Source organism: Strongylocentrotus purpuratus, unplaced genomic scaffold (genome assembly GCF_000002235.5).
Source record: "Strongylocentrotus purpuratus isolate Spur 01 unplaced genomic scaffold, Spur_5.0 spur5_scaffold_18, whole genome shotgun sequence".
NCBI lineage: Eukaryota > Metazoa > Echinodermata > Echinoidea > Camarodonta > Strongylocentrotidae > Strongylocentrotus > Strongylocentrotus purpuratus.
Window position 1 is genome coordinate 12,714,173 of NW_022145603.1, and position 23,217 is coordinate 12,737,389.

Below are 23,217 nucleotides of genomic sequence, written 5' to 3' on the forward strand. Positions count from 1 at the left end.
AGGTACAACTGTGAGGTAAATACAAAGTGCATACAAAAGTTTTGAGCAAAATACAAAAATATCCTCTGAAAAAGAACTCCCCGGAATAATCGGTTAACCAAGTGGAAGTGACTCTGGATGGTTTGCAACGTTTCTTCAAAATTCAAAGAAGCAACATGTTTGCTTTGCAGTGGGGAGAGGTAAGTACAGGGATTTGCCCTGAAATGAAAAAAAAACAACTTCAGATCGAAACAGACCTGGAATTTCACATGTTCACATTTCAAAGTCTCTTCTGTATGAATAAAAACCATTAAACACCTTTAATAACAAGATGATACATACACTATAAAAATGTGAGAAATGATAGGGGAAAAAATCCTAGATATTACTGTATATGGTACCCAAATTAGGAACCGATATCTAAATATATAGACATAAAAAAACATAAGCATATAGAAAAGAGAGGAAAAAATATGAAAGAATTATAACGAGAATTTCCCTGCCGTTTCATACCTGCGTAGACTGTGATAGATATTTACAAAACTGCATAATACAGGTACGTATTTTTAATCAACATTATGTTTACTAGCCTTTATTGTACAAGCATATCTAGGCAAACTACATTAAAACTCACACTGAAGTGTATTATCATAACTTGCGATACAAAAAGTCCATTTGCTACATAAATGAGCGGAAGAAAGGCGTAACTTTGATGTCCAACTTCCACCCACTTCTCTAAATCAAAACACATCACATTCTTTTTTGGCACCTTATCCACATAATTATGCGCATACTAATCAGGAAAAACCGATTTTTAAGCAAGATAGACTCATATATAGTTAGCTCACATTAATGCGTGTATATATATATATATTTATATATATATATTTATATTTATATTACAAAGTTAAATGCTAAAAGCAAAAAAAACAAAACGCTTGCTTCATAATAAAATGCCCCTGAACTGTATATCTTCTTGTATTTTCTGAAAAATCACACACAGTTTGAATAATTTGCTGCCATCATCTTAGAGATAAATTCTCGGCAGTATACATTTTGAGTTTATACGCAAAAACAACCAACCATAAAAAATGTTTTTCCACATGACAAACAAAGAAATACTGGTTTACACTGCTCGGACTACACGCAACTTTAACATCGATCGGCGACGTTCTGCTTATCTTCACACTGATGATAATAAACAAGTCACTTTCCTTTTCCTCTTTTTTCTTTATTACTACCATAACCATCTTTAACGCTACTGTAACTATGACCATCTACATAAATCTTGTTTTTCGATCCCCGTATTTTCACCGGGATGAAACATCTCTTTGCTCTCTGCTGTGCAAGATAAAATGTTATCTTTACGTGAATTTCTAATGTTGACCTCTGACCTTTGACCTTGCAATGAATTTCTCATTTGGCCAATAAAGTTTTCAAATCTGGGCCTTTCGAATCCCATGTTCTGTTTAAAAGCTGCTTGTTCCTTACTACACGTAGAGTATCTTCTGGAACTTTACCTTATAAACCCTGAATATAAATCATATCTGCCATTAGTTCATAACCCTGATGGTCATGATCTCATTCACCATGAAGTCATGACCTCATTTATTTTAAGGTCATGATGTCCCTGACTTTAAGATCATGACATCATAATCCTTAAGGCCATGACCTCATTTATTTTAAGGTCATGATGTCCCTGACTTTAAGATCATGACATCATAATCCTTAAGGCCATGACCTCATTTATTTTAAGGTCATGACCTTATTCACCTTAAGGGCATAAGGTCATGACCCTTATTTATTTTAAGGTCATGACCTCCCTGACTTTAACATCATGACATCATAAACCTTTAGGCCATGACCTCATTTATCTTAAGGTCATGACCTTATTCACCTTATGGTCATAAGGTCATGACCCTTATTTACCTTCAGGTTATTTTCCAATTGTCTAAAGCTTTATACCCAATTCTCTGTGGTCACATTTTTAAAACCAACTGTCTTTGGGTAACATAAGATGCACTTATTTGATATCCTAAAGAAGTTGATTTTCTGTCCGCATATCATATTTTATATCATTTCTCTCTTTCCATAGGATATCCTGCAGCCGTGAGTACATGTACAACCATTAAACATTCCAACCTAAATACAGTAACTCTTCTCATCCAACATTCCTTCCTTTTCTCGGTCAAACATGAAAGTTCTTTCTTTCTTTTTTTTCATTCCTAGTAGCATGAAGTCATCAGTTCTTTCCTTCGACCATCAATCCTTACTATCACTAGAACAGCTATCATCTTGTAGATGATAACTCAGAGTTGCCTTTCTGCTTTCCGCTCCTCCGCCATCCTCTCCTTCCCTCCATCACATCACCGTTATGTCCATCATTTCGGTGTATAGCGCAGGAAGCCCGGGGCAGAGGTCGGGCCAGCGTTGCGAGCACCCCATCACGAAGTCCCGATGCATGCCACCGATTCGCCTCAGCTCCTGGACCCGCCCGTAGAGGGTCGCCATGAGTGGGGCGGCGGCTGACGGGTGGTTGCCGTCAACTTGGACCTGAAGGGCTTCGACCAGCTGGTGTTGAAGCTCCGCCACTGCTTGCGGATTGCTTAAACCCATGATATCTGAAGGAGAATACACCAGAAAATATCAGAAATACAAAATAATAATAATAATATTGGATATTTATATAGCGCACATATCCACCCTGCAAGGTGCTCAATGCACTCCAATATTACCCCAGCTCTACTACGCGTCCAATTTCGGTGCTCACAGCATTCAAAGAATTCCTTTCTACCAGTCCCCATTTACTTCACCTGGGTGGAGTGTGGCAAATATAGATCAATGTCTTACCAAAGGACATTAGTGCCGAGGCGGGATTTGTACCGCGACCTTGTGATCGACAGTCCTGTGACGTATTCACTCATCCACGAGATAGCGCTAAGCAGTACACAAATCTCCTAACTTCCTATACCCCAATATACATATAGAACACCCGCCAACCTTTCACAGCGAATATTAGGAATCTCTCAAGGCAAAATTAGGAATACAGTCTATTTTGTATATTTTACACTTTTCACACAGGATAATTCATAAAAAGAGAGGAATTTGGGGTTCCAAACAATAACAGAAGGACAAAAAATTGGATCATTCCTCCAAAATAGGAATGGTTGGCAGCTATGCTCTAGCAGTCCTTTTTAAGACATCTAGACCTATTTTCCTGGAATACTGTTACATTTGTTCATCTGATCTCGCTGTAATACAAGTCCAATGTCAAGTAGTATTCAACCCCTGATCCCTAATTGTGCATATCTGCGTTTCAGTTTAGTCTATCAAATATGTGTCATGAAATATTTTTCCTATTTAACTGTGATGGTTGATGGTTATTTTACCTGACTGCTAAGAAAGCAAAAATGCTTGTAAGTAAGCAACCAGATGGCCGACGGCTTTAGGTCCTCTCCGAGGGACCTGGTAGTGAGGATTAATGCCTTACCAAAGGGCTGAGAACCATGATTTTGCTACCTGTACGTAAATCATTCTAGCTCTTAAAGGGATCCCGTAACTTTGTCTTAGATTCTTTAAAAAAATCCTTGATTTAGCTCATGCTGCAATGATAATTATAAACCTTTAGGTCAGTCAGGAATCCCATGACTTTTACAAGACGATCGCCTGTCTGATTATCAAGATATTTATGATTGGAAATTGAAACCAAATTGTGCGTTTTCCTAACGGTTTTCATAACACAATTGGGGAAAACGAGTAGGTAAAACCGGTCACTCAAAGATGTTTCACTTTTTTGAGGCACTTCTTGATATTTTGAAGCGCAATTTTTTTAGGGCTTCAATATTACACCATATCACAGACACTGATAACACGTGGGGCCATGCATCTCAGATTTAACGATGCCTTTAACAGATGTAATCATCTCCTTGATTACGAAAAGATCTTGGAAATCTAGCAATACCCTACCATTTGCTGCTAGTAGGGAAGATGCATACAGCGCCACCTCCGTTTCCAGCAAACCCAGCTGATTGAACTCTTGCGAAAACTGATGCATGGCGTGGTAGAGGTCGCTGCCGAACACGTGGTAGAGCTGTTGCCATAGTAACGACCCTGTACCCATGCCGTTGACCCCAGATGATGGGGAGTGGTGCATGTCCATGGTAAGTGATGCCATCAACGGACCCATTCCATTGTTGGTGTGGGGGGCGGAAGGAATCATGAGGAGAGGGGCGATCCTTACAACCCACATTTCAAAGAAACTGGCAAAATTTGAAGAAAAAGAGAAATGAGGTTTAGACACTTGACTGCAGATGCGAAGGACATGGGTTCAATCTCTGATGCAGCACTTTCCCTAACCAAGGTATTTTATCTACTTTGCCTCTCACCACCATGTTTATTCTATCCCCCCATAAATTGCACACCTTTTTCCTTTTTAACATTCTATTAGCTTTTTCTTTCACGTAACTGAGTAAACGTTATTTTAAAATAAGTTCTAGGTAATAAACACAATATATATTTTCATATCCACTTAATCCTAAGAAGGCAACAGTTAAACTGCATATCATATAACGCTGATTTTTTGGCGTGATTAATTTTTTCACGCTGAGCGACCCGAAAGAGTAGTCTGAATAAACCCAACTGGTCATTCTGTATTTAACACAGATTTTAGTAAGACCAATCTTGTACTTCATCTAGTTTAAAACAAAGACCCGAAAGCATATTCGCTGGTTCTTAAATTTGTGTTGCACGCAATTCATCCATTCAAAACATGCATAAGAAGTCATGCTTATATTTTCGCGAGTTCTAAAATTTGTGCTTGCCGATCTTAGCGCAAGATCCGCGAAAGTTAATGTTCAGCAAATATTTCTACTTTTAGAGTAGTCTGAATAAAACCAACCGGTCATTTTAGTAAGACCAATTCATCATGTATAAAACATGATTGGTAGTGACACCAACTAATGATACTATTCTGTACTTCATCTAGTTTTTAAAAAGACCAACTGGTCATTCTCTATTTCATCGAACTTTCAGTAAGACAACCTAATCATTAGATAACTCACCTAGATTTCAGTAAGAGCAGTTGGTCATCCTGGGTCAAATTCCTGAACCCTGGAATGGCTTTGGCAAATTCCACTTGACCGCTGACGGCTTGGTCAAGAATATGGGCCAACTGGACCCACTGATTTCGACCCCGAGCATCCATGTCTTCGCTCGGAAAGTGAGAGTTTTGATTTTCCTGTGGCGATGGAAGAAAATACATCAAAAATGATAACCATTCTTCAGGTAAATATATTTAAAAATCATACAAAACCTCATTCTTAAAGGCCGGCTATACTAATTCAGCCAGAAGGAATTAGACCACCCAGCAAGGTCACTGACAGGTGGCTATCTCATTTACTCAGCTCTCAATTAACATAAGAAAAAGAGGATCATGGGGTTACCACAAGGCACCGATTGGGGAAGTTTTCTATGTAGAGGGAGCAAGTAGCTACAAGTAGTACAGTGTGGCTTTAAATCTGATGTCCATGGTTAGCAGTTCTGGTAATGATTTTAGAAGAAGGAGTATCATCTAATGAATCTCCACCACACCAAAAGCTGGACTATTATACCATTTCAAGAAAGAGCTCCATATTTCAAATTGAATACCCTTCATCTTATTAGTGATACACTTTCAGGTTGTAAATTTATTTGAGACAAGTCTTGTCAAAAAATCTTAAACCTATCTGTTTAATTTGGAATATGGTTAATTGTTCTTTCATTTTATTTTGTACTGTCTTACTCCTGCTCCATTGTTCATAATGCAGATACTTCTACGTGATATTTTTTTCTTTTCTTTTTTGGTTGTATTTCATAAGTGTGCCTCAAGCATTTGCTTTCCAGTGCATTTCGGAGCCTTCCGAGTACCCATTTACATCACCTGGGTTGAGTGTGGCAAATGTAGATCAACGTCTTGCCAAAGGACATTGGTGTCGTGGCGAGACTCGAACCGAGGACCTTTTGATCGACAGTCCGGTGACATATCCACCCGACCACGACACCTCTAAAAAGTGAGAAGAATTAGCTTCTTACCTGAGGAAACGTGAAGCCCCTGAGAAACGGTGCACTGGATGGTGTATACAAACACGTCATACGGAAAGCATACGATATCGTGTTTACTAGCTCGTACATCTCGGCCTGCTTGAGGTGCAACGACGGGTCCGCCCCCATCGGTAGCATAGAATGGGGCGGGGTCAGGTCAAAGGTCGAACCGTTGACAGGCATGGGAGGGAACGGCTGGAGGATGTCGTCCGTGTCGCTGGGCCCGTATTCAGAGTCCGTGCTCTTCTTCCGCATCGCCGTGGCCCCGCCCGGTGATAAGCCCGCTACCGGTCCGTTCTTCTTACCCCTCTGAGGAACCCTGCCGTACCTAACAGCTGCTTTAAACAAAATAAAACAAAATACAACAATTAAAGTGGATTAATACGATTTGGGGATGATTCTCTCGTAGCAAGTCGATCATTTGGTCATTTTGTGTCCCGAAGTGGATAAAGCATCATTAAAATAAAAGCCTATCAAATTATTGCAAGGATCAAGCACGTTGGGACAAAATAGGATGGATCCTTTTATTATAGATAGCTCTAAAGTACAAAGTCCAGGGTGCTAACCATTGTCATTGCAGTGTCAGCACTTGCTGTCACTCACTGCTGGTTTTGGCAATATTTTTGGTTGAAATTCAGTTTTTTGCATGCAAAATTTATATCCTAAAATGTACAGCATTTTGGGAAGGAAAATATTGTCCCCAAACAAGAACACCTTCCTTTCTTTCTTCTTACTTTCAATCTCCCCTCCTCTCTTTACCCCCCCCCCCCCCCCTTCCACTCTCACTCTCTCTCTCTCTCTGTACCCCCTCTTTTTCTTCTTCTTTCTCTCTCCCCCACCATCTCTTTCTTCCACTCCCTCTTATTGCTTTATCCCCTTTCCTATGGAATGATATATTTCACACATTTCAGAATACAGGATGTTCCTGACATCAGGCCTCAAGTCCGTCAAAAAGTACAACGCACTTGTTGGAAATCCTGCCCTCTAACATTCAACCTTGTTAAGTTAAGCCCCTTCCTTTGGCTGGGGCAACATGGCATTATGAGATCATGGACATGACATGTTGATGGTACAAGGACTTAAGTCACAGTCTGGATAATTTCAAGCAACAAGGTACCAAGAACTGTGAGTCATTAGGAATCCCAAAACATGAAGCACCTTTCTGGGGGGGGGTGGGTGGGGGTGTTGCACAAAGATTCTAAGTTGAACTTATCTCTGAGTTGGACTTACCAATTATGGAAAGCCATTAGCATCCTTGAAAATATTTTGTAAAAGTTATTTTAAAAGGCATAAAATGTTGATTCAAATCATTCATATTTTCTATTATCATGGGAGATTTCATGTTCTTGATGTGGAATTTATGACAAGTCTAAAATACTTGAATTTTTGCTTTTGAATATATTTCATTATCAAGCTACAAATGGCTCTCCATAATATTTAAGTCCAACTTAGAGTTAAGTTTGACTTAGAATCTTTGTGAAACACCCCCCAATTCTGACAAGATCACAGATATGTCATAAGCATAATCAACTGAAGTAACAGTTACTCAATCTACAAATTGAAGGCAAGAAGGAAATATAGAATTATGAAATACTAGTTTTCAAACATTAAGAACATGCCACAAACATTGATGCAATATTACCATAAGGTTCTCAATATCTCTATTGCTTGGAATCAGAAAATGATTTTGTTAAGATTCTAATCCTGATTTCAATTTCAAACTAAACCAGAATGCCCTCAAAACAAACCGCTATGAGACTAAGGCATCTTAAAAACAGGTTTTGTTTCTAAAGATAATAAATTTTCAGAATTCCTTTAATTACAATTTGTCCAAATCTATAATAGAGTTCTGGAAAGAGGTGAAAAATAATTTGTGAGCGTTATCATTGTTATTTTGCAAGTGTGGAAGAACATCAGATTAAAAATGTTTCCTGAAAAGCATGGCTCTTCAAATGCATTAATATTCTAAATATGGCATGTAACAGCATACAAAGCGTGACAGATTTTTATGCCACATATTTGTGTAGTCTCATAGACATCTTTCTGTGTACAGTGCTTGTAACATTTCCAAGACTGGGCCAAATTTCATATCACTTTGATGATTCCAGAACCTTGCAGTACACAGCAATACTTATATGCTAGACGATCAACATTTTCTGATCGATACCACACTATTTCTTTCGCAATGCAATCGCATGACCAGAACTCGACTAACTTTATCTTCAAACAGGCTCTGTGCAATTCGTTTCTAGACCTTTCGTGCAAAAGGGAAACCCCATCGTCAAAATTTGAGTCAGCTAGGAGAGCCCGAGATGAGTCGCAAAATTGTCAATATTATGCAGCGTGAAAATGTTAATGTCGAGGAGGTGTGTCACTTCCCGTTCTCCATTGAGGCGCCACAGTGGAGGAGGGAAGAAGGAGGGAAAGAAGGAAGGGCAAAAGGGATAAGTTTTTTAATGTTTTTCGATCAAAATTGGCAATTTTTGGACATTCTCACCTATGTACATTGTTTTTTCACAGACAATTTATTTTATTTTATTTGTGGCAAAAAATTAACTTGAAGAACAATATGCGATCAATAAAGCGCTAAAAGTCAATTCTGTCCTGAAAGCATTAAACCGGTTTAACCACCACAGATTTAATGTGGGAAGTGAAATAAATGTTTTTTTGTTTTGTTTAATATGTAATTGCTAGTCTATTTTGTTTGTTATAGCGCTTAGAGAATTCGGTGGTAAGTGTTTTATAAACAAATTTTTATTATTATTATTATAAAATGTGAAAGTTTTGTTTGATTGCTCCTCTGAAGGATTTGTATTGTTTTTGTCCAATATCACCAATAACTTTCACTTTTTAAACAAGATTGATAACTTACAAATCATTCTCATTATTTCTATTAAAATTATCATTAACAACCTTCCTAAAAGCTGATCATTTAATAGTATTCTCAGAGATATTTCTCCTTTTTTTTTCAAATTCAGAGGCCAGTTAACAAGCAGTTCAAATACTTACATGAAAATGTTAAAATATTTTCAAGTATTCATTGGTGCCTTAGACAACATTGCCTACCATCTCTGACTGATGATTATGAAGTTGAGTAATTTTTAATGGTTCTCACCCGGCTCCGCCCCCCTCCCTCTCCGCCCCCCTCCCTCTCCAACGCAGGGGGCATGAGTGACAAGCACCCCATCAGGGGAAGTGGTGTTGATTAGAACAGATTAGAGTCCTGGGAAGCCCCAGCTTTGACTTATGACACCTACCCCCCATTCAGCCTACCCTAATTCATCGTACAGCCGCTACATGAATACGAAAACCGGATGGCTATACGATATTCGTAGGTTTATTTGCACTTTTTTGTTTCTTTAATATGTCATTGTTTTTCAGTCTAATTTGTTTGTTATAGCGATTAGAGACTTCGGTGGTAAGCGCTTTATAAGTAAGGTTTTTATTATTATTATCACTATCATTGAAGGTTTTTTTTCTAGTCTGAAAGTCCTATAACATGATACATTCATGAAGCAAAACAAAAATCATATACAAAAATCAAATCAAATCAAGAAAGAATTAGGTTTTTCGATTCTCCTCTGAGCATTGCATTGCACAAAACCTGTATAAGTGGTTGGGGCTTAAATCGTGAGCAAGTACTGATGATATGCTACTGTAACTGTGACTGTCGGGTCTACTGACCTCTTTGTAACTACACGTAACTAGATGTGTAGTTTCTTTACACGTTTCTTTATATACCGTAATAAACCTTCACACGTGTGCACAACCTTCAGGTATGTGACGATTAATTATTATGACGTTCCTTGATGCATGTTTTCTACATGCTTGTCTGAACAGGCCCGCTTCACAGTCGTCCCTGTCAAACTGAGAAACAGCGCACTGACTAACCCCCCTTACTCACAGAATCAACAAAGCTTGCTCAATTACGCGCACCACCCAGCTTCAGGAGCCAAAAGGGCGTCTGTGCTGGCTCCCGGGCGTGGCCATTAGTACCTTCTGCCTCTAAACCACCATAGGAAGTGGCTCATAGACCTCTATGACTTTCACCTTTGAAAGGTGCGAAAGGTTGCCCAAGTGATAGCTACGAGTTATTAAGCTTTAATTGCCGCTAATAGAGGGCGGTCCACTCTGATTTACTACTGCTACTAATCAACGCTCGACTGGTTTGCGCCGAATGGCCATTACTAGGTCATCGTTAAGAACTGGGTTATACCCTCCACAAGCGTGAGGTGTTCTCCAACAAAGTTCCAGAAAGGCATCGAGTCCTTGGTACGTCTTTGACCAAGTCTAGAGGGGGTGTTCCACAAAGACTTAGATCGCCTAAGGGAGGAGGGGCAGGATTGTTTGTTAGAGGGGGGGGGGGTGGGCTTGAGCCCCCCAAAAGCATGCAAAATCAAGGGTGCACGGAAAGGGTGTTCATATCGATAACTTATAAAGCAACAAATAATTCAAAAAATAATAATAAAAATAAATCAATCTATAAATAAATCAGTACGTAAATCAACAAACGAACAAGTAAACGTATAAATAATAATGGATAAATAAAAAGAGCAGAAATAAACTGAAAAGATAAGATAGGGGAAGCATCTCTCACATGTCTTACCGTCTCTTGACATGCCTACCGCCAAGCACTTCTTAAAGCGACAATGCTGACATCTGTTGCGATTCATCCTCCCTATCGTACAGTGACCGTTGCCATGACGACATGTGTACTCCTTTTCTCTTTTGCTGCTTCTCCTGAAGAAGCCCTGTTTGATGCAGAGAAGGGATTAAAGAAGATAAGATGAAACTATTGGTAACGCCCCACGCCCCATAGCTACTAATTGCGCCCTCTATATAGTAAATAGTGCCTAAGCGGTGACCATTGGTAACCACCTGTCTAATCCCTCCTGGCCAAAGAAGTGCAGAGGGGCTTTAAAGCTACAAGAAGACCTTCAACATGTAATGCAGATAAAATTGTAGAGCAAATAGATGATGTTCTTCCAACCATTGGAGCTGAGCAAGAGGAGGAGGAGGGCATCGATTGGGAATATTAAGGAAGCATGCAAAGTCAAATGCGAGGCAATGCTTCTTTTTCATAAAGAGTGATATCAGAATGAAATGATCCACCATCCCGCCATTATCTAAGACAAATCTCAAGAAATGTTGGCCATACAGAGAAGCTCAATTAGCCCCCATGAATTTCAAACTATAGGTGTTCTTTCAAGCCAAAAAAGACACACTTCCAATGCAGAAATGTCCGTTCCTCATGCTGTTATTTCCATATCAGGACCTATAGTTCAACAGTAGCTAAGTTTTTCAGTTTTTTCTGTATTATCAGCGTTTCATTCTTTTTGAGAATATTTAAGCTTTCACTTTTTATAAATACGTACTCTTCATAAATCTCCATTGAGTTTTCCATTGAAGTAGTGATCAAAGTTTTAGGGCACTTGCAAAAAAAAAAAAAAAAAGTATTTTATGAAGAAAAAAGTAATACCGTAATTTTTTATATTATGGACTTTCTTGATGGGTTAGAACTATGATATCCTTGTTCTAACTAGCTTGGTCAGACACATATAGAGGAGAGCTGATAATCATTGGACCCATGGCAGTGTTTCATTCAAGACGCCATCACGCTACAAGTCACGATGTTCCGCAAAATCATGTAAAAATTGACTTACTTTGCATCCTTCACAGGCTAAGACGCCGTAGTGGAATCCTGAAGACTTGTCGCCGCAGACCTGACAGCAAGAGTTGGGCGGTGGTGATTGCATGTGACCTTGGGTTGAGGTGGGTTTCTGGACGGGCTGATGTGAGGTACTGGTTGCGGCCATTGCGGTGGGCGTGTGGCTCGGGGTATCATCTAGTCAAAGACACAAATAGAAAGAGAAGATGGTTACAAGGTTGTAGAACTGTAAAGAACATATGAATGACTGATTGAGCTGCTTCTGTTCACGTATAGGGAAAAGGAAGTTATGTGAGGTACTGGTTGCGGCCATTGCGGTAGGCGAGTGGCTCGGAGAATCATCTAGTCGAAGACACACGTAGAAAGAGAAGATGGTAAAGAACATATGCATGACTGATTGAAGTTCCAGTACTAGCTGCTTCTGATCATGTGTAATGAAAAGAAAGCGATGTGAGGTACAAGTTGCGGCCTTTGCGGTTGGCGAGTGGCTCGGAGTATCATCTAGTCAAAGACAAACAAAAAGAGTGAAGGTGGTTTGGTTTTAGGATAGGCTTTGAGTGAATCCATTGTCCGTTCAAAGGCACATTTAGAGGACATATATGTTAGGCTTATTATGTACCAATGTGAAGTGAAGTACCGTTTGTGGCCATTGCGGTTGGCGTGTCGCTATGACAGGTATCATCTGGTCAAAGACATATAGAAAGAGAGAGAGAGAGAGCGAGGGAGAAGATGGTCATGTGGCTGTAAAGTTGGAAATAGCTACTACTACACTTGGGTGAAGGGAAGCAATGTAGATAAAATGCCTTGCAAAGCCATAAGTGCCATGCAGGGGTTTGAAATCACGACTTGGCATAGGCCAGAGCCATCTATACACAGAGTTTGGCCAACTTGATTTCACTGGGTCACAACATGGCGTATATTCTTTTGTTTTGTGCTTGACCAACAAAGCAGTAGTTGCCATATTGTGTCCAACTTGAACCAGGTCTCTTAATCAATGGCACTGGCATAGGCTATACAGGAGAGTAAGTTTCCCTGCAGATTGACAAAAGTAGACCTAGCTGCAAAATCTTGTAAAGCGGTTGGGTTGGGGGTGGTAAAACAATATGAGCATGGCATATCCAGATGGAATTTCATCTCAATGAAAATGCCTTAAACAAGTTCAAGAGGATTCCTGAGGAGAGCAAATGATGCAAGGTAAAGGGGAAACATAGAAGTACACATGAGCAGGATTCTAAATGAAATACTTCAAAGATCTGAAGCATTTTTTTTACTTTAACCTTCATTCAAAGCAAGTAAGCAGCATCATCTTCCCTACTACGGTAGCAGGATGAAAGTCAAGAGTTTATTTTTTTCATAACCATTCCATCTCTCCCTCAGTTTGATTCAGAAAATTGCTCACAACCATTTGGTTAGTTGATGATCATCCTGGAATTTGGCCGCTGTCCAAGGAACGTGGCATGAGACAAAAAAACTGTGCCCCCAATCTCTCCACCCCGCCCCTTCTCCAAACACAACAATAAGCGGGACCCTTTAGACATACTTCTTCAGGGTTTCTCCTTTGATCATAACCTTGTCAAAGTTTGAGGACCTTTGCTTGGCGATTGTGGCCCCAAGACTCTCGGAATCGGCGGTGACCTTTTGACCCTCCTTGTCCTTATTTGGGGGGTTGTGGTCAGCCATGTTGACAGACCGACAAGGAATCAGGTAAGATGTGTGCTAACACTGACCAACCAGCACACATACCATACCACATCAAGAATGAGAGTATACCTTACAGCCAATGAGAGAGAGAGAGGGAGACAGAGAGAGGGAGAGAGGTGGAAAAAAAGGGGGTGGATGGGTGGGATGGAGAGACATTCATGTGTGTGTGTGTGTGTGTGGGGGGGGGGGGGGTTAATGCTAATAGAATACAAGTAGAGGATGAGAAAGGAGGAAGAAAAGGTTTGATAGACATGCAGAGAGGCAGAGAGAGAGAGATCAAAGAATGGGAGGGAGGGGGGGGGGGGAAGTCATGAGAAAGAGGAAAGAGAAATGAGAAGGTGGAAGAAAATACTAGGGATAAATAGAGGGCGAGAAAGAAAGGGGGGATGAGAAATGTGGGGGAGGGGCGAGAGAAAGAGAGAGAGAGAGAGAGAGACGGACAGACAGACAATTTTAGACAGAGATGCTCCATGCATTATATACCTGAAAAATCAAAAAAATTCTGTTCTTAACCTCCATTTATATTGATCCTTTCTGGCAAGAAACCTTATATAAGGGTTTCATATCTCCTTTAGATAGTGAACATATAGGCCTTCGCGATACATGTATACCTATTGCACTGCATGTAACCAGGTAGGTACCCTACCAAATAGTGAAACAAAGGAGAGAAGAAGCAAATCTACTGAGTGAGTAAACTATTCCTGAAGCAACATGCCATACAGAGGGGACAGACACAACCAGAGAGAGAGAGAGAGAGAGAGAGAGAGAGTGCGCTAATACAGTCATACCGGTATATGACTAGAAATAGCTTGTTTATTGAAGGTACTATAGACCAGTTTTGGAAACGCCCCCCTCTCAAAAAATGAAATGGAAGCTCTTATTACCAATCATGTGAAAGAATATGTTTTGACTAATACGTGATGATACAAATTTCGCTGGGAAACCGCCTACTAATTGATAAATTTGGTAAATTATTATATCTATCTGGACCGGATAGATATCGCGCACATGTCGCTTAGTCCCATACTTCATGTTTTGATGTACAGTGCTTGTAATTTTACCTTGACTGGGCGAAATTCTTATCATTTTGATGATTCCAGAACCTTGCACGACACACCAATACTTAAATGCTAGATGATCAACCTTTTCTGATCGATTACACGTTTCTTTCACAATGCAATCGCATGGCCAGAACTGGTCTTTACCTTGAACATGTACTCACTCAATACTCATATTTGTGTTTAGTGCTCTTGTTTATCGTTGTTGTTTTCAGCAAGATATGACTATATACATGTAAGAGGAAGGGGAGGGGGGTATAGGGAGTAGTATACAGCCATGAAATAGATCTACGGCCTAGAGAATATATGCCAACTAGTTAAAGAAAAAGTTGAGCACTTATATTGCAAATAAACTATCTAGAAGTTTTTTTGAGTTAGTTGTCGTAATATGCTGTGTGAAGTAATAATTATTACTTTGTTATAATTGAAATTACAATTACTATAGCCGTGTTGCTGAAAATAAGAAACGATAAATAAGACCATTGAACACAAATATGAGTATTGAATACATGTTGATAAACAAATAATTACTTGTCATATATCTAGACTACAGTAGCTCTCTCTCTCTCTCTCTCTCTCTCTCTCTCTCTCTCTCTCTCTCTCTCTCTCTCTCTCTCTCTCTCTCTCTCCCTCCCTCTCTCCCTCCCTCCCTCCCTCTCTCCCTCCCTCCCTCCCTCCCTCCCTAGCTCTGTCTGTCTCCTCTGTATCTCTTTACCAGCTTTATCTGTCTGTGCCCATTTCTCTAGTTGTCTCAACCTGCATCTGCCTATAGGCCTACTGTCTGTCTGTCCGTCTGTCTGCCCCTGGTGTTTGTCCGCACATGCGTCTGTCCAGGGGCATTCATAAACCTCAAATAATTTTTTTTTTTTTTTGGGGGGGGGGGGGGGGGAGGTGGTATAATAGGCGGTATAATTATGCCCTGTAGAATTCCTGATTAATTATTACATTCATGGGACAGGGTTGCTGCAACTTGCTCCTCCCCAGACCACCTATGACTTGTCTATCTGTCTGTCTCTCTGTACATGTTTGTCTGTCTTTGAATGTGTGTGTGTGTGTCTCTGTCCGTGTGGGTATAATTATGTGTGTGTCACTCTCTCTGTCTGTCTGTCTGCTTGTCTCTCTCTCTCTCTCTCTGTATATGCATGTCTGTCTTTGAATGTGTGCATGTGTGTCTCTCTCTGTGTCTGTCTGCTTGTCTGTCTGTCTCTCTCTCTCTCTCTCTATATATATATGTACATGTCTGTCTGTCTTTGACTGTGCACATGTGAGTGTGTCTCTCTGTGTCTCTGTCTGTCTGCTTGTCTGTCTGTCTCCCCCCCCCCCCCTCCCCCATGAAATTACAAATACACCTGTCGTATTGTAGCTAGCTGTCTATCCTCTCCCTCAAGTCAATATGCCCCTTTCTCTGTCTCTACCTCTGTCACGCTGTCTCTGTCCCCGACTCTCTAAGTCTGTCTATCCCGCCCTCTCCCCGCTTAACACATGTAATTCTTTACCTGAAAACGAGCTCTTACAAACTTTGATTAAAAACTCAATTTTTCACGGCGGGAAAACTCGAAAGAGACCCAGGTGCATGTCACACTATTTTGTCTTTGTAACGCAAAAAGTAAAATCTCTCAAGGTGGCAAAATTTTTGTTCGGACTTACAGAGAAGAGGCGTGATATGTCCAGCTATGTCCAGCGCTGGCCAGCCCAGCATGAGGAGGTATCGGTCATCACACGTGAGAGAAACTGACCAGAGAGAGGCTGACCAGTGGCTTGAAAAATCTTGAACTTGTTCCAATAACTGAAGTCTGGGTATGTGTGCTGTGTGTGTTGCAGTCTGGGTGTATATATATATTTATAGTGGGAGCACACTGACCAACCGAACTGGACATGCGTGTCTGTGCAGTGTCTAGGTGTGTGTGTGTGTGTGGGTGGGTTCGTGTTCTGGGGCTGTGTTACATTACAATGTCAAAGACACGAATGCCTCGGTAGTCTACCCCCATCAGACCCGTGCTTAGTTTTTTTGTTACCTTTCACAGACAAATTTGAATTGTGTGCCTTCCTCAAGAATTAACAAAACAAATTAAGGACTACGACACATTACAAAAAAAGGGTTGGGTCATCCCCATTTTCAATCATCTATTTAGAAAAAAGATTACCAGAGAACTCAAGAGAAACTACTTGAAATGTCAACACATCTTTTCTTTTCAATAATTACTATGTATTAAATCAAAGGTTGTACTCTTTCTCTGTAGGCTGTCCTATAGTATAGATTTTCTTTCTGTTTGTATGTATGTCTATATTTCCAGCTGTCTCTGTCTGTCCGTCTCTCTGTCTCTCTCTCTCTCTCTCTCTCTGTCTATCTCTCCCTCCCCCTCTCTGTCTTTCTGTCTGTCTCTCTCTGTATGTCTGTATGTCCATCTGTCTCTATATATGTCTGTCTCCCCCTCTGACTCTATCTCTGTCTCTGTCTCTGTCCCTCTCTCTCTTTCTCTGCCCCCACCCCCTGTCTCTCTCTCTAATCTTAAAATGCATACTACTCTGCAAATATTAAGAAAATTACTTATCAATGCAAACATTGCTAATGTGTGTATGAATACTTTTAAACCTGTTCCTCAAAACAGAAAGCAATGTGCAGTATAATATAGCTCCATTGGCCCGACAAGAATCGAGGATTAAAAGGGATCAAGAAATTGACATTAACCAACAAATCACGGATATAGAATTTTCATGCACACTCCTCATCACAAAGCTTTGTTGGTTTCAATTCTTTTGGCACCCCCACCCCCCCCCCCCCCCCCCCCCCCCCTACCTCCACACACACACTTTATCATCATAGACATTCAAGGGTCTGCGACTACAGACTACCCACAGTCACAGCCAAGGCTGTGTGATATCAAACAGAAATAGACTGGGCATTTGTGTTAGACTGGACATTGAAAAATTCAGCCACACACACACACACATACATTCTATTTCTATATATACCAATATATCCTATATGTATGTACACACACATACATACACTGCCCAGGTCTTGGCAAATGTCCATTCTTTTCGCTCCGGCCAGGTCAAGGCTATTCGGAGATTATTTTCATGCTATTTTTTTCTCTCTTTTTATTTATCCCCATAAATCCCCTGGGAGGATTCTATACACATAATCCCAAAACCTGCTTGGACATCGTAAATTGCGGTCAGCGATTGTTCATGACACTCAGGAGCCAGTATTGGACTTCCTACTTTCGTAAGTCATGTCCAGTTTGGAGGCGAGCGGACAATGTGAAGGCTAGGGGGAGAGTGGGGTTTAAAACACCCCCCCCCCCCCTTAATCATTTTCAGATGGGTATCAATGCTATTGGATGTCCCTTTGGACAAAAAAATGACAAATTATTTTAAAAGCATTTGTTACTCTGTTCAATATAACCATACTCTTTCACATCCACCTTCAAATAAATGTTATTTCTCTCACTCAACTTCAAACATTACTAGCACTTCTCTATCGATACTACTACTACTACTACTACTACTACTACTACTACTACTACTACTACTACTACTCCTCCTGCTGCTGCTGCTGCTACTGCTGCTGCTACTACTATTACTACTACTACTACTACTACTACTACTACTACTACTACTACTGCTACAACTATTACTTTCACTGCACTGTAGCTGCTAATACTGTTGGGACTACAATGTGCATTTGCACTTTAAATTAGCTCAAGCTATTCCTCAATTAAAATTAGCAAGCTATTTAAAAAACTTTGCCAACAAGATTGTGGCCTAAACAACTTTAACCATTTTATCAATAGGAAACAACACTCCTCTCTTCTCCTCAGTTGCATCCTAAAAACTAACGCACTTTCATCTCATTTGCTGGCGTCCGCTTGGCCACGCCTTCCTCCTCAGCCCATCTCCGTCATCATCAATCGCTTTCATTTCATTCTCAGTTTAACAGACTGCCCTTTATCATCATGCTAAATACAAGAGAAATTATCTAATGTCCTTCCAAAACCTTTCTTCCATTTTCCCTTCTATTCTCCATTCTTCACTATAATCTCCATCTTTTTCTCCATTATCTATTTCATCCATATCATTTTAATCATCATTAATAGTATCAGTTCAGCAGATAGTATAAGACAACATAACCTAATCAACATCAATTACTCACTATCGTCGACCCCTTCCCCCCCCCCCCCCAACAAAAAACTGTTCCTCCACTCACCCCAGCCTCCCACATCCTTCCATCCCCCTTCCTCCTTCCTCCCTCTCCTAGCTCCTCCACCTCTCTCCCTCCTGAGCAGCATCAATCGCTACCATTTTACTGTCAGTTTAACAGACTTCCACCAATATCATCATCATTCCTACCAGGCCCAAGTCCAAGGCGTCTGCTGTGAAGGTCTCCTTTGTCGAAGGGGGCATTAAAAATATCTCCCACTTTATCCCCAGTTTATTTATCCAACATCAACAACCAAACAAAAAAATCTGGAGCCTTTTCGGACCTTAAAAGTACTGTCCAGAGAGTCATTTCTGGTCAGTAAATTTAGTTTATGAGATCCAAAACAAAGAGCCATTCTTTCATCCGTTTGTCTTTATCTTTCTACTTATTTGATCCAACATGAACACTCTTTGTCTGTCTGCTGTAAGCTTGATTAATTATAGTCTCTAAAATGATAACAAAATTAATTCAGCACTTATATGGTTATTACTCGATAATACTATTTTTTCATATGATTGTAACTACAGGGATGCCAGTCAGTTTTACTCACTGGGCCTGAAAAGAAGCCAAAACATGTTGAAGCCCCATATGTGCTGAGAGCTGGGAGAGGTTTAACATTTAAAATCTACTGTTCTTGAAAATAACTGGCTGAACTATTTTATTTAAATCAAGTAGAATGTGAAAAATATTACTCATTTAATAGTAATATTGATTATAGAACAAAAATTGATTTAAAATGATTTAAGTATTAGAAGTACCAGGTACACTTGTTTTGTAGCATGCAATCATGGTTACTGTACAATACTCCACCTTATTGGTATTTAAATTAAACAACATCAAAAAGACTGGTGCATGATTCAAATTAATGGAAAGGGACAAAAACAAAAACGGGTAAACTAAGGAGAATGGTAGCCAATCACTAAGATGCCTCTTGTTAGAAACATAGGCCTGCATTATAGCCTTCACAACGTCACAAGATGTATGCTACCGGAATGTTTATGTGATGTCATAGATTCTATTAGCCAAAAGAAGCAGGTCACTTCCTGACCCCGTTCCACATGACCATCACATTCACCCCATTTCTAACCTGTTTTTGTTTTATCTCTTGACCAACCGCAAACCTTATTTACATCGTTTGTCTCAAGTGACCATTGGTCATCTACATCCTTGAGACAGTCAACCTCAAGAATGTTTATCCTCAACGTAATAAACCTTGGAAGTATGAACTCCTCAGACCGCAGCAAGGACATTGGGTGGACAGTCATGTGCTTGGACACTGTGTGACAACAGCTTGTTCACATTGAGGTGTGTTGTGTTCTTATTGATGCGTTAGAATGGTCGCACTAATGTCACGTGTTAACATGATTGTCTAGGCTATTAAAGGAAAGATGGTGAATGAATGGACCAACATGGACATGATAATACTCATGTTCACACTGATCACATTAATGTAAAGTGTGAACATGACTAAAAAGAACACAGCATGGGGAAACAAGTGGACAGTCTCCTGTCTATACAGGGCATACACCGGTCTGGTGTGAACATGTGAGCAACACATTGAGTAATGACTCACATGCATATATACATACACAACAGATACATTCACACTGAGGTATCAAACAAAATGCGATTGTATTGTTAGTATGAACGTAAGGGAGAGATTCAAAGGGAGAGGGAAAGAAAAAGACAGTTATATGGAGAGAGAGGGGGAGAGATAGGGAGAGAGAGAAGGAGAGAGAGAGAGGGAGAGAGAGAGAGAGATAGAGAGAGAGAGAGAGAGATAGAGAGAGAGAGAGAGAGAGAGAGAGGGGGGGGGAGGAATGGGGCACTTAAAGAAGTTAGAGGGCATTCTTTGTAAATATATAGGCCTAAAATAATGCAAGTTTCAACATATTCATATGACTAATGCCAAACATACTGAACTTCTGAACCTCCATACACACATGTATACCTGCAAGAATAACAAGGACATTTGTGTTTAACATTGGTCAAATAACAAACTTTACTTAACCTCCTTTTTTTTCTAGTTTTAGATTTTTGATTGATCCTACACTGAATGACTAAAACAAAAGTAAACAGAAATATATTCATGTAATTGTTGAAAATTTGTTTTGAGCTGGCTAGGTCAATCATGCAGTTCTGCAAACTTTTGTGAACTTTTCACCTCCATGCCATATTCAACCCCCTCCCCCCCCCCCCCTCAAAACAAAAAATGAAAGGGGCACTTGGACCCTTACCTTAATAAAGCCCCCCGTTTACTTAACTGACTCACTTGGTCAATATGAAAAAGAAAAAAACATGTGACCTATACTAATATTCCTAATCCTTTCGAAAAAAAAGTTAAAATGAAAGTAAAAAGATCTCCAGAATATCCTAAAATTTGTGTGTTCTAACATCTTTCATATGAACCTACACTGAATTTGAGTATCACTCCCCCACCCTTCTACAAAAGAATGTACCTGTTGCTTCTGTTAGCAGTCAGCTAGAAGCAAGAAAGAAAGAGGATGATTGCAAAGAAAGGAAACCAAGTGATGAGGTTGCTATTCAAGAAGGATGTAAGGGTATCAGAAGAATATACTAAATATCACAAGAAAATGACAAAGTTAAAGATCAAAAACGAAAGGTAAAGATACAGAAAATTAAAACAACCCTGCTTATTATTTCAAAAATACTGATGAATCATAAAAGAGGCAAACTTATTTATACAAGTTTGTATAAAATAATGTGGATAGCTGGAATGTGTATTGTTCAGTTCATTTCAGATTTTTACCGAAAGTTTGGGGTCATGACCTCTTGGAGATGATGATGATGTGAGTGGACATTGGTGGACATTGGTAGACAATGGTCATTATTATTGTTTTCAGCCCAGATTAATGGAAAACTAAGAGGAAGTAGAGACATACTTCAATACCAACAGAGCAGGTGATCCATCTTGTCTAACAGTTTACACCAAGTTTGTTTTTATTGACTTGAACCTTCAAAAGTCCTTCAACTTCTCAACCCGAAATCTAAACAAAAGCTGAACAACTTGAGACACAAAGGCTTTGGAGGCAAAGTCATCCATTATCACATATATTCCTTCATTTCAAGCACGTTTTAACACTTCAGAAGCTGAAATTTAACCTTCCATCTTATCATCTTTCTCTGTTAAAAGTGTTGGCATACATTTAAGTAGAATAATCATATGATCACCCCCCCCCCCCCCTAAAAAAGAAAAACAATTTTTTTTTTTTTTTCATGCAACACTAGAACTCGGGAAGCTCCAGTTGTCATACGAAGGGCATTATTATAATGCATACATTTCAGATATATAGTAAGTACCAGCGTGGTAAGTACCCTACTCTAAATATCAACCTTATCAGAGGATTTCCAGACATAGCAACACAGGTCTGTCTATATAATGGTGAGCATGAAAAGAGATCTAGGGAAAAAGTGGTGAATAGGATATCTATTCATAAAGCTATACAGATAAAAGAAAAAGAAATCATAATTTTGAGATTCAAGTATAGAATTTTAAAAAAGAGCTGATGAAACAGTCCTCTTGTTTGTAGACTTTTCTGGAAAGAATTGTGTTTCGGGGCAATTGTTCAAGCAAGAATGATTGTAAACCTTGGACTTGTCTTGTCACCTGACCACAAAATTGACTCAGATAGTGGACATAGGATGAGAACAATGACCACCAAATCATACCCCCCCCCCCCTCTCTCTCTCTCTAAATCACCTGTTTGACACTCTACGCTATATTCCTATCCTCTTTCCTTTCTATGTTTACTTATCTTAATGAAAGAGAGGCCAGTCCAAGTTAAAGTAAAGGAATTCAAAAATAACAACTCAAATAAAGATCAATCAGTTTAAAAGAGCTCAGTAAAGGAATAGGATTATTAGGCAGAAGATGAAGTAGCAAGAACATGTGTTGCAATTAATTAAAAGGAATACAAAAAATGACAATGTTGTGTACAAATCCCATGGTATGTGCAATGTATGTAATTCAATCATTTGTTAGCAGTCAGTGTAACCCCCTCCCCCCTCCATGACGAATAAATAATAATGGCATTTGCATTTGTGTTTTTTTTTTTTAAATGAGCCACGATTTCTCCCTCTTCATTTTCTAGATTTGAAATGAAATCAACAACAATACAACCATTCAAGGAATGTATACCACTGTGGGGTCTCTGAGCCGAGCCTAGCCTCCAAAACCAGTCAAATTAGAACAGCACTGATTGAAAAGCTTACCCCCTTTCCATTTGACACCGGTCCTCAGGGGAACCAAAAATGGGCGTGGCCAGCAGGACTCACCGACCACGGTCACTACCGCTCAATCCAGTCCAAATATGCCGTTGCCACGGCGATCAGTTATTTCATATTGAAGCGACCATGTGTGCAGGTGAACAGAATTGGGTCATTTCTTTCTGATATTTCTTTCATTGACGGGGTTTATCGATAAATTTGTTGTGCGTGCAGTCGCTTAGTCGCTCGCCTCAGCCATACAGACCCAAGTTCCTCTTATATTCTTTGAGCTTTTGGTTTGT

At 39.8% G+C, this 23,217-nt stretch overlaps 1 protein-coding gene across 4 annotated transcripts in view; it reads right to left on the bottom strand.

The window, feature by feature from the left end:
• Positions 1–630: 630 nt before the first annotated feature.
• LOC579483 (ecdysone-induced protein 78C) overlaps positions 631–23,217 on the bottom strand; it is a 34,223-nt gene continuing 11,636 nt past the window's right edge. Inside the window, exons 1-8 of one of the 4 annotated variants that reach the window (XM_030989227.1) lie at positions 16,132–16,660; positions 11,721–11,902; positions 10,655–10,808; positions 6,049–6,392; positions 5,040–5,215; positions 3,946–4,238; positions 1,652–2,600; positions 631–1,582 (exon numbers count right to left, since the gene is read on the bottom strand). In XM_030989227.1, coding sequence (XP_030845087.1) covers positions 2,341–2,600; positions 3,946–4,238; positions 5,040–5,215; positions 6,049–6,392; positions 10,655–10,808; positions 11,721–11,902; positions 16,132–16,183 — 1,461 coding nt within the window. In that variant the 5' untranslated portion in view covers positions 16,184–16,660 and the 3' untranslated portion in view covers positions 631–1,582; positions 1,652–2,340. Of the gene's footprint in view, positions 1,583–1,651; positions 2,601–3,945; positions 4,239–5,039; positions 5,216–6,048; positions 6,396–10,654; positions 10,809–11,720; positions 11,903–16,131; positions 16,661–23,217 lie in introns of those variants that run through there. The other 3 variants (XM_030989224.1, XM_030989223.1, XM_030989226.1) reach the window with 3 other exon arrangements.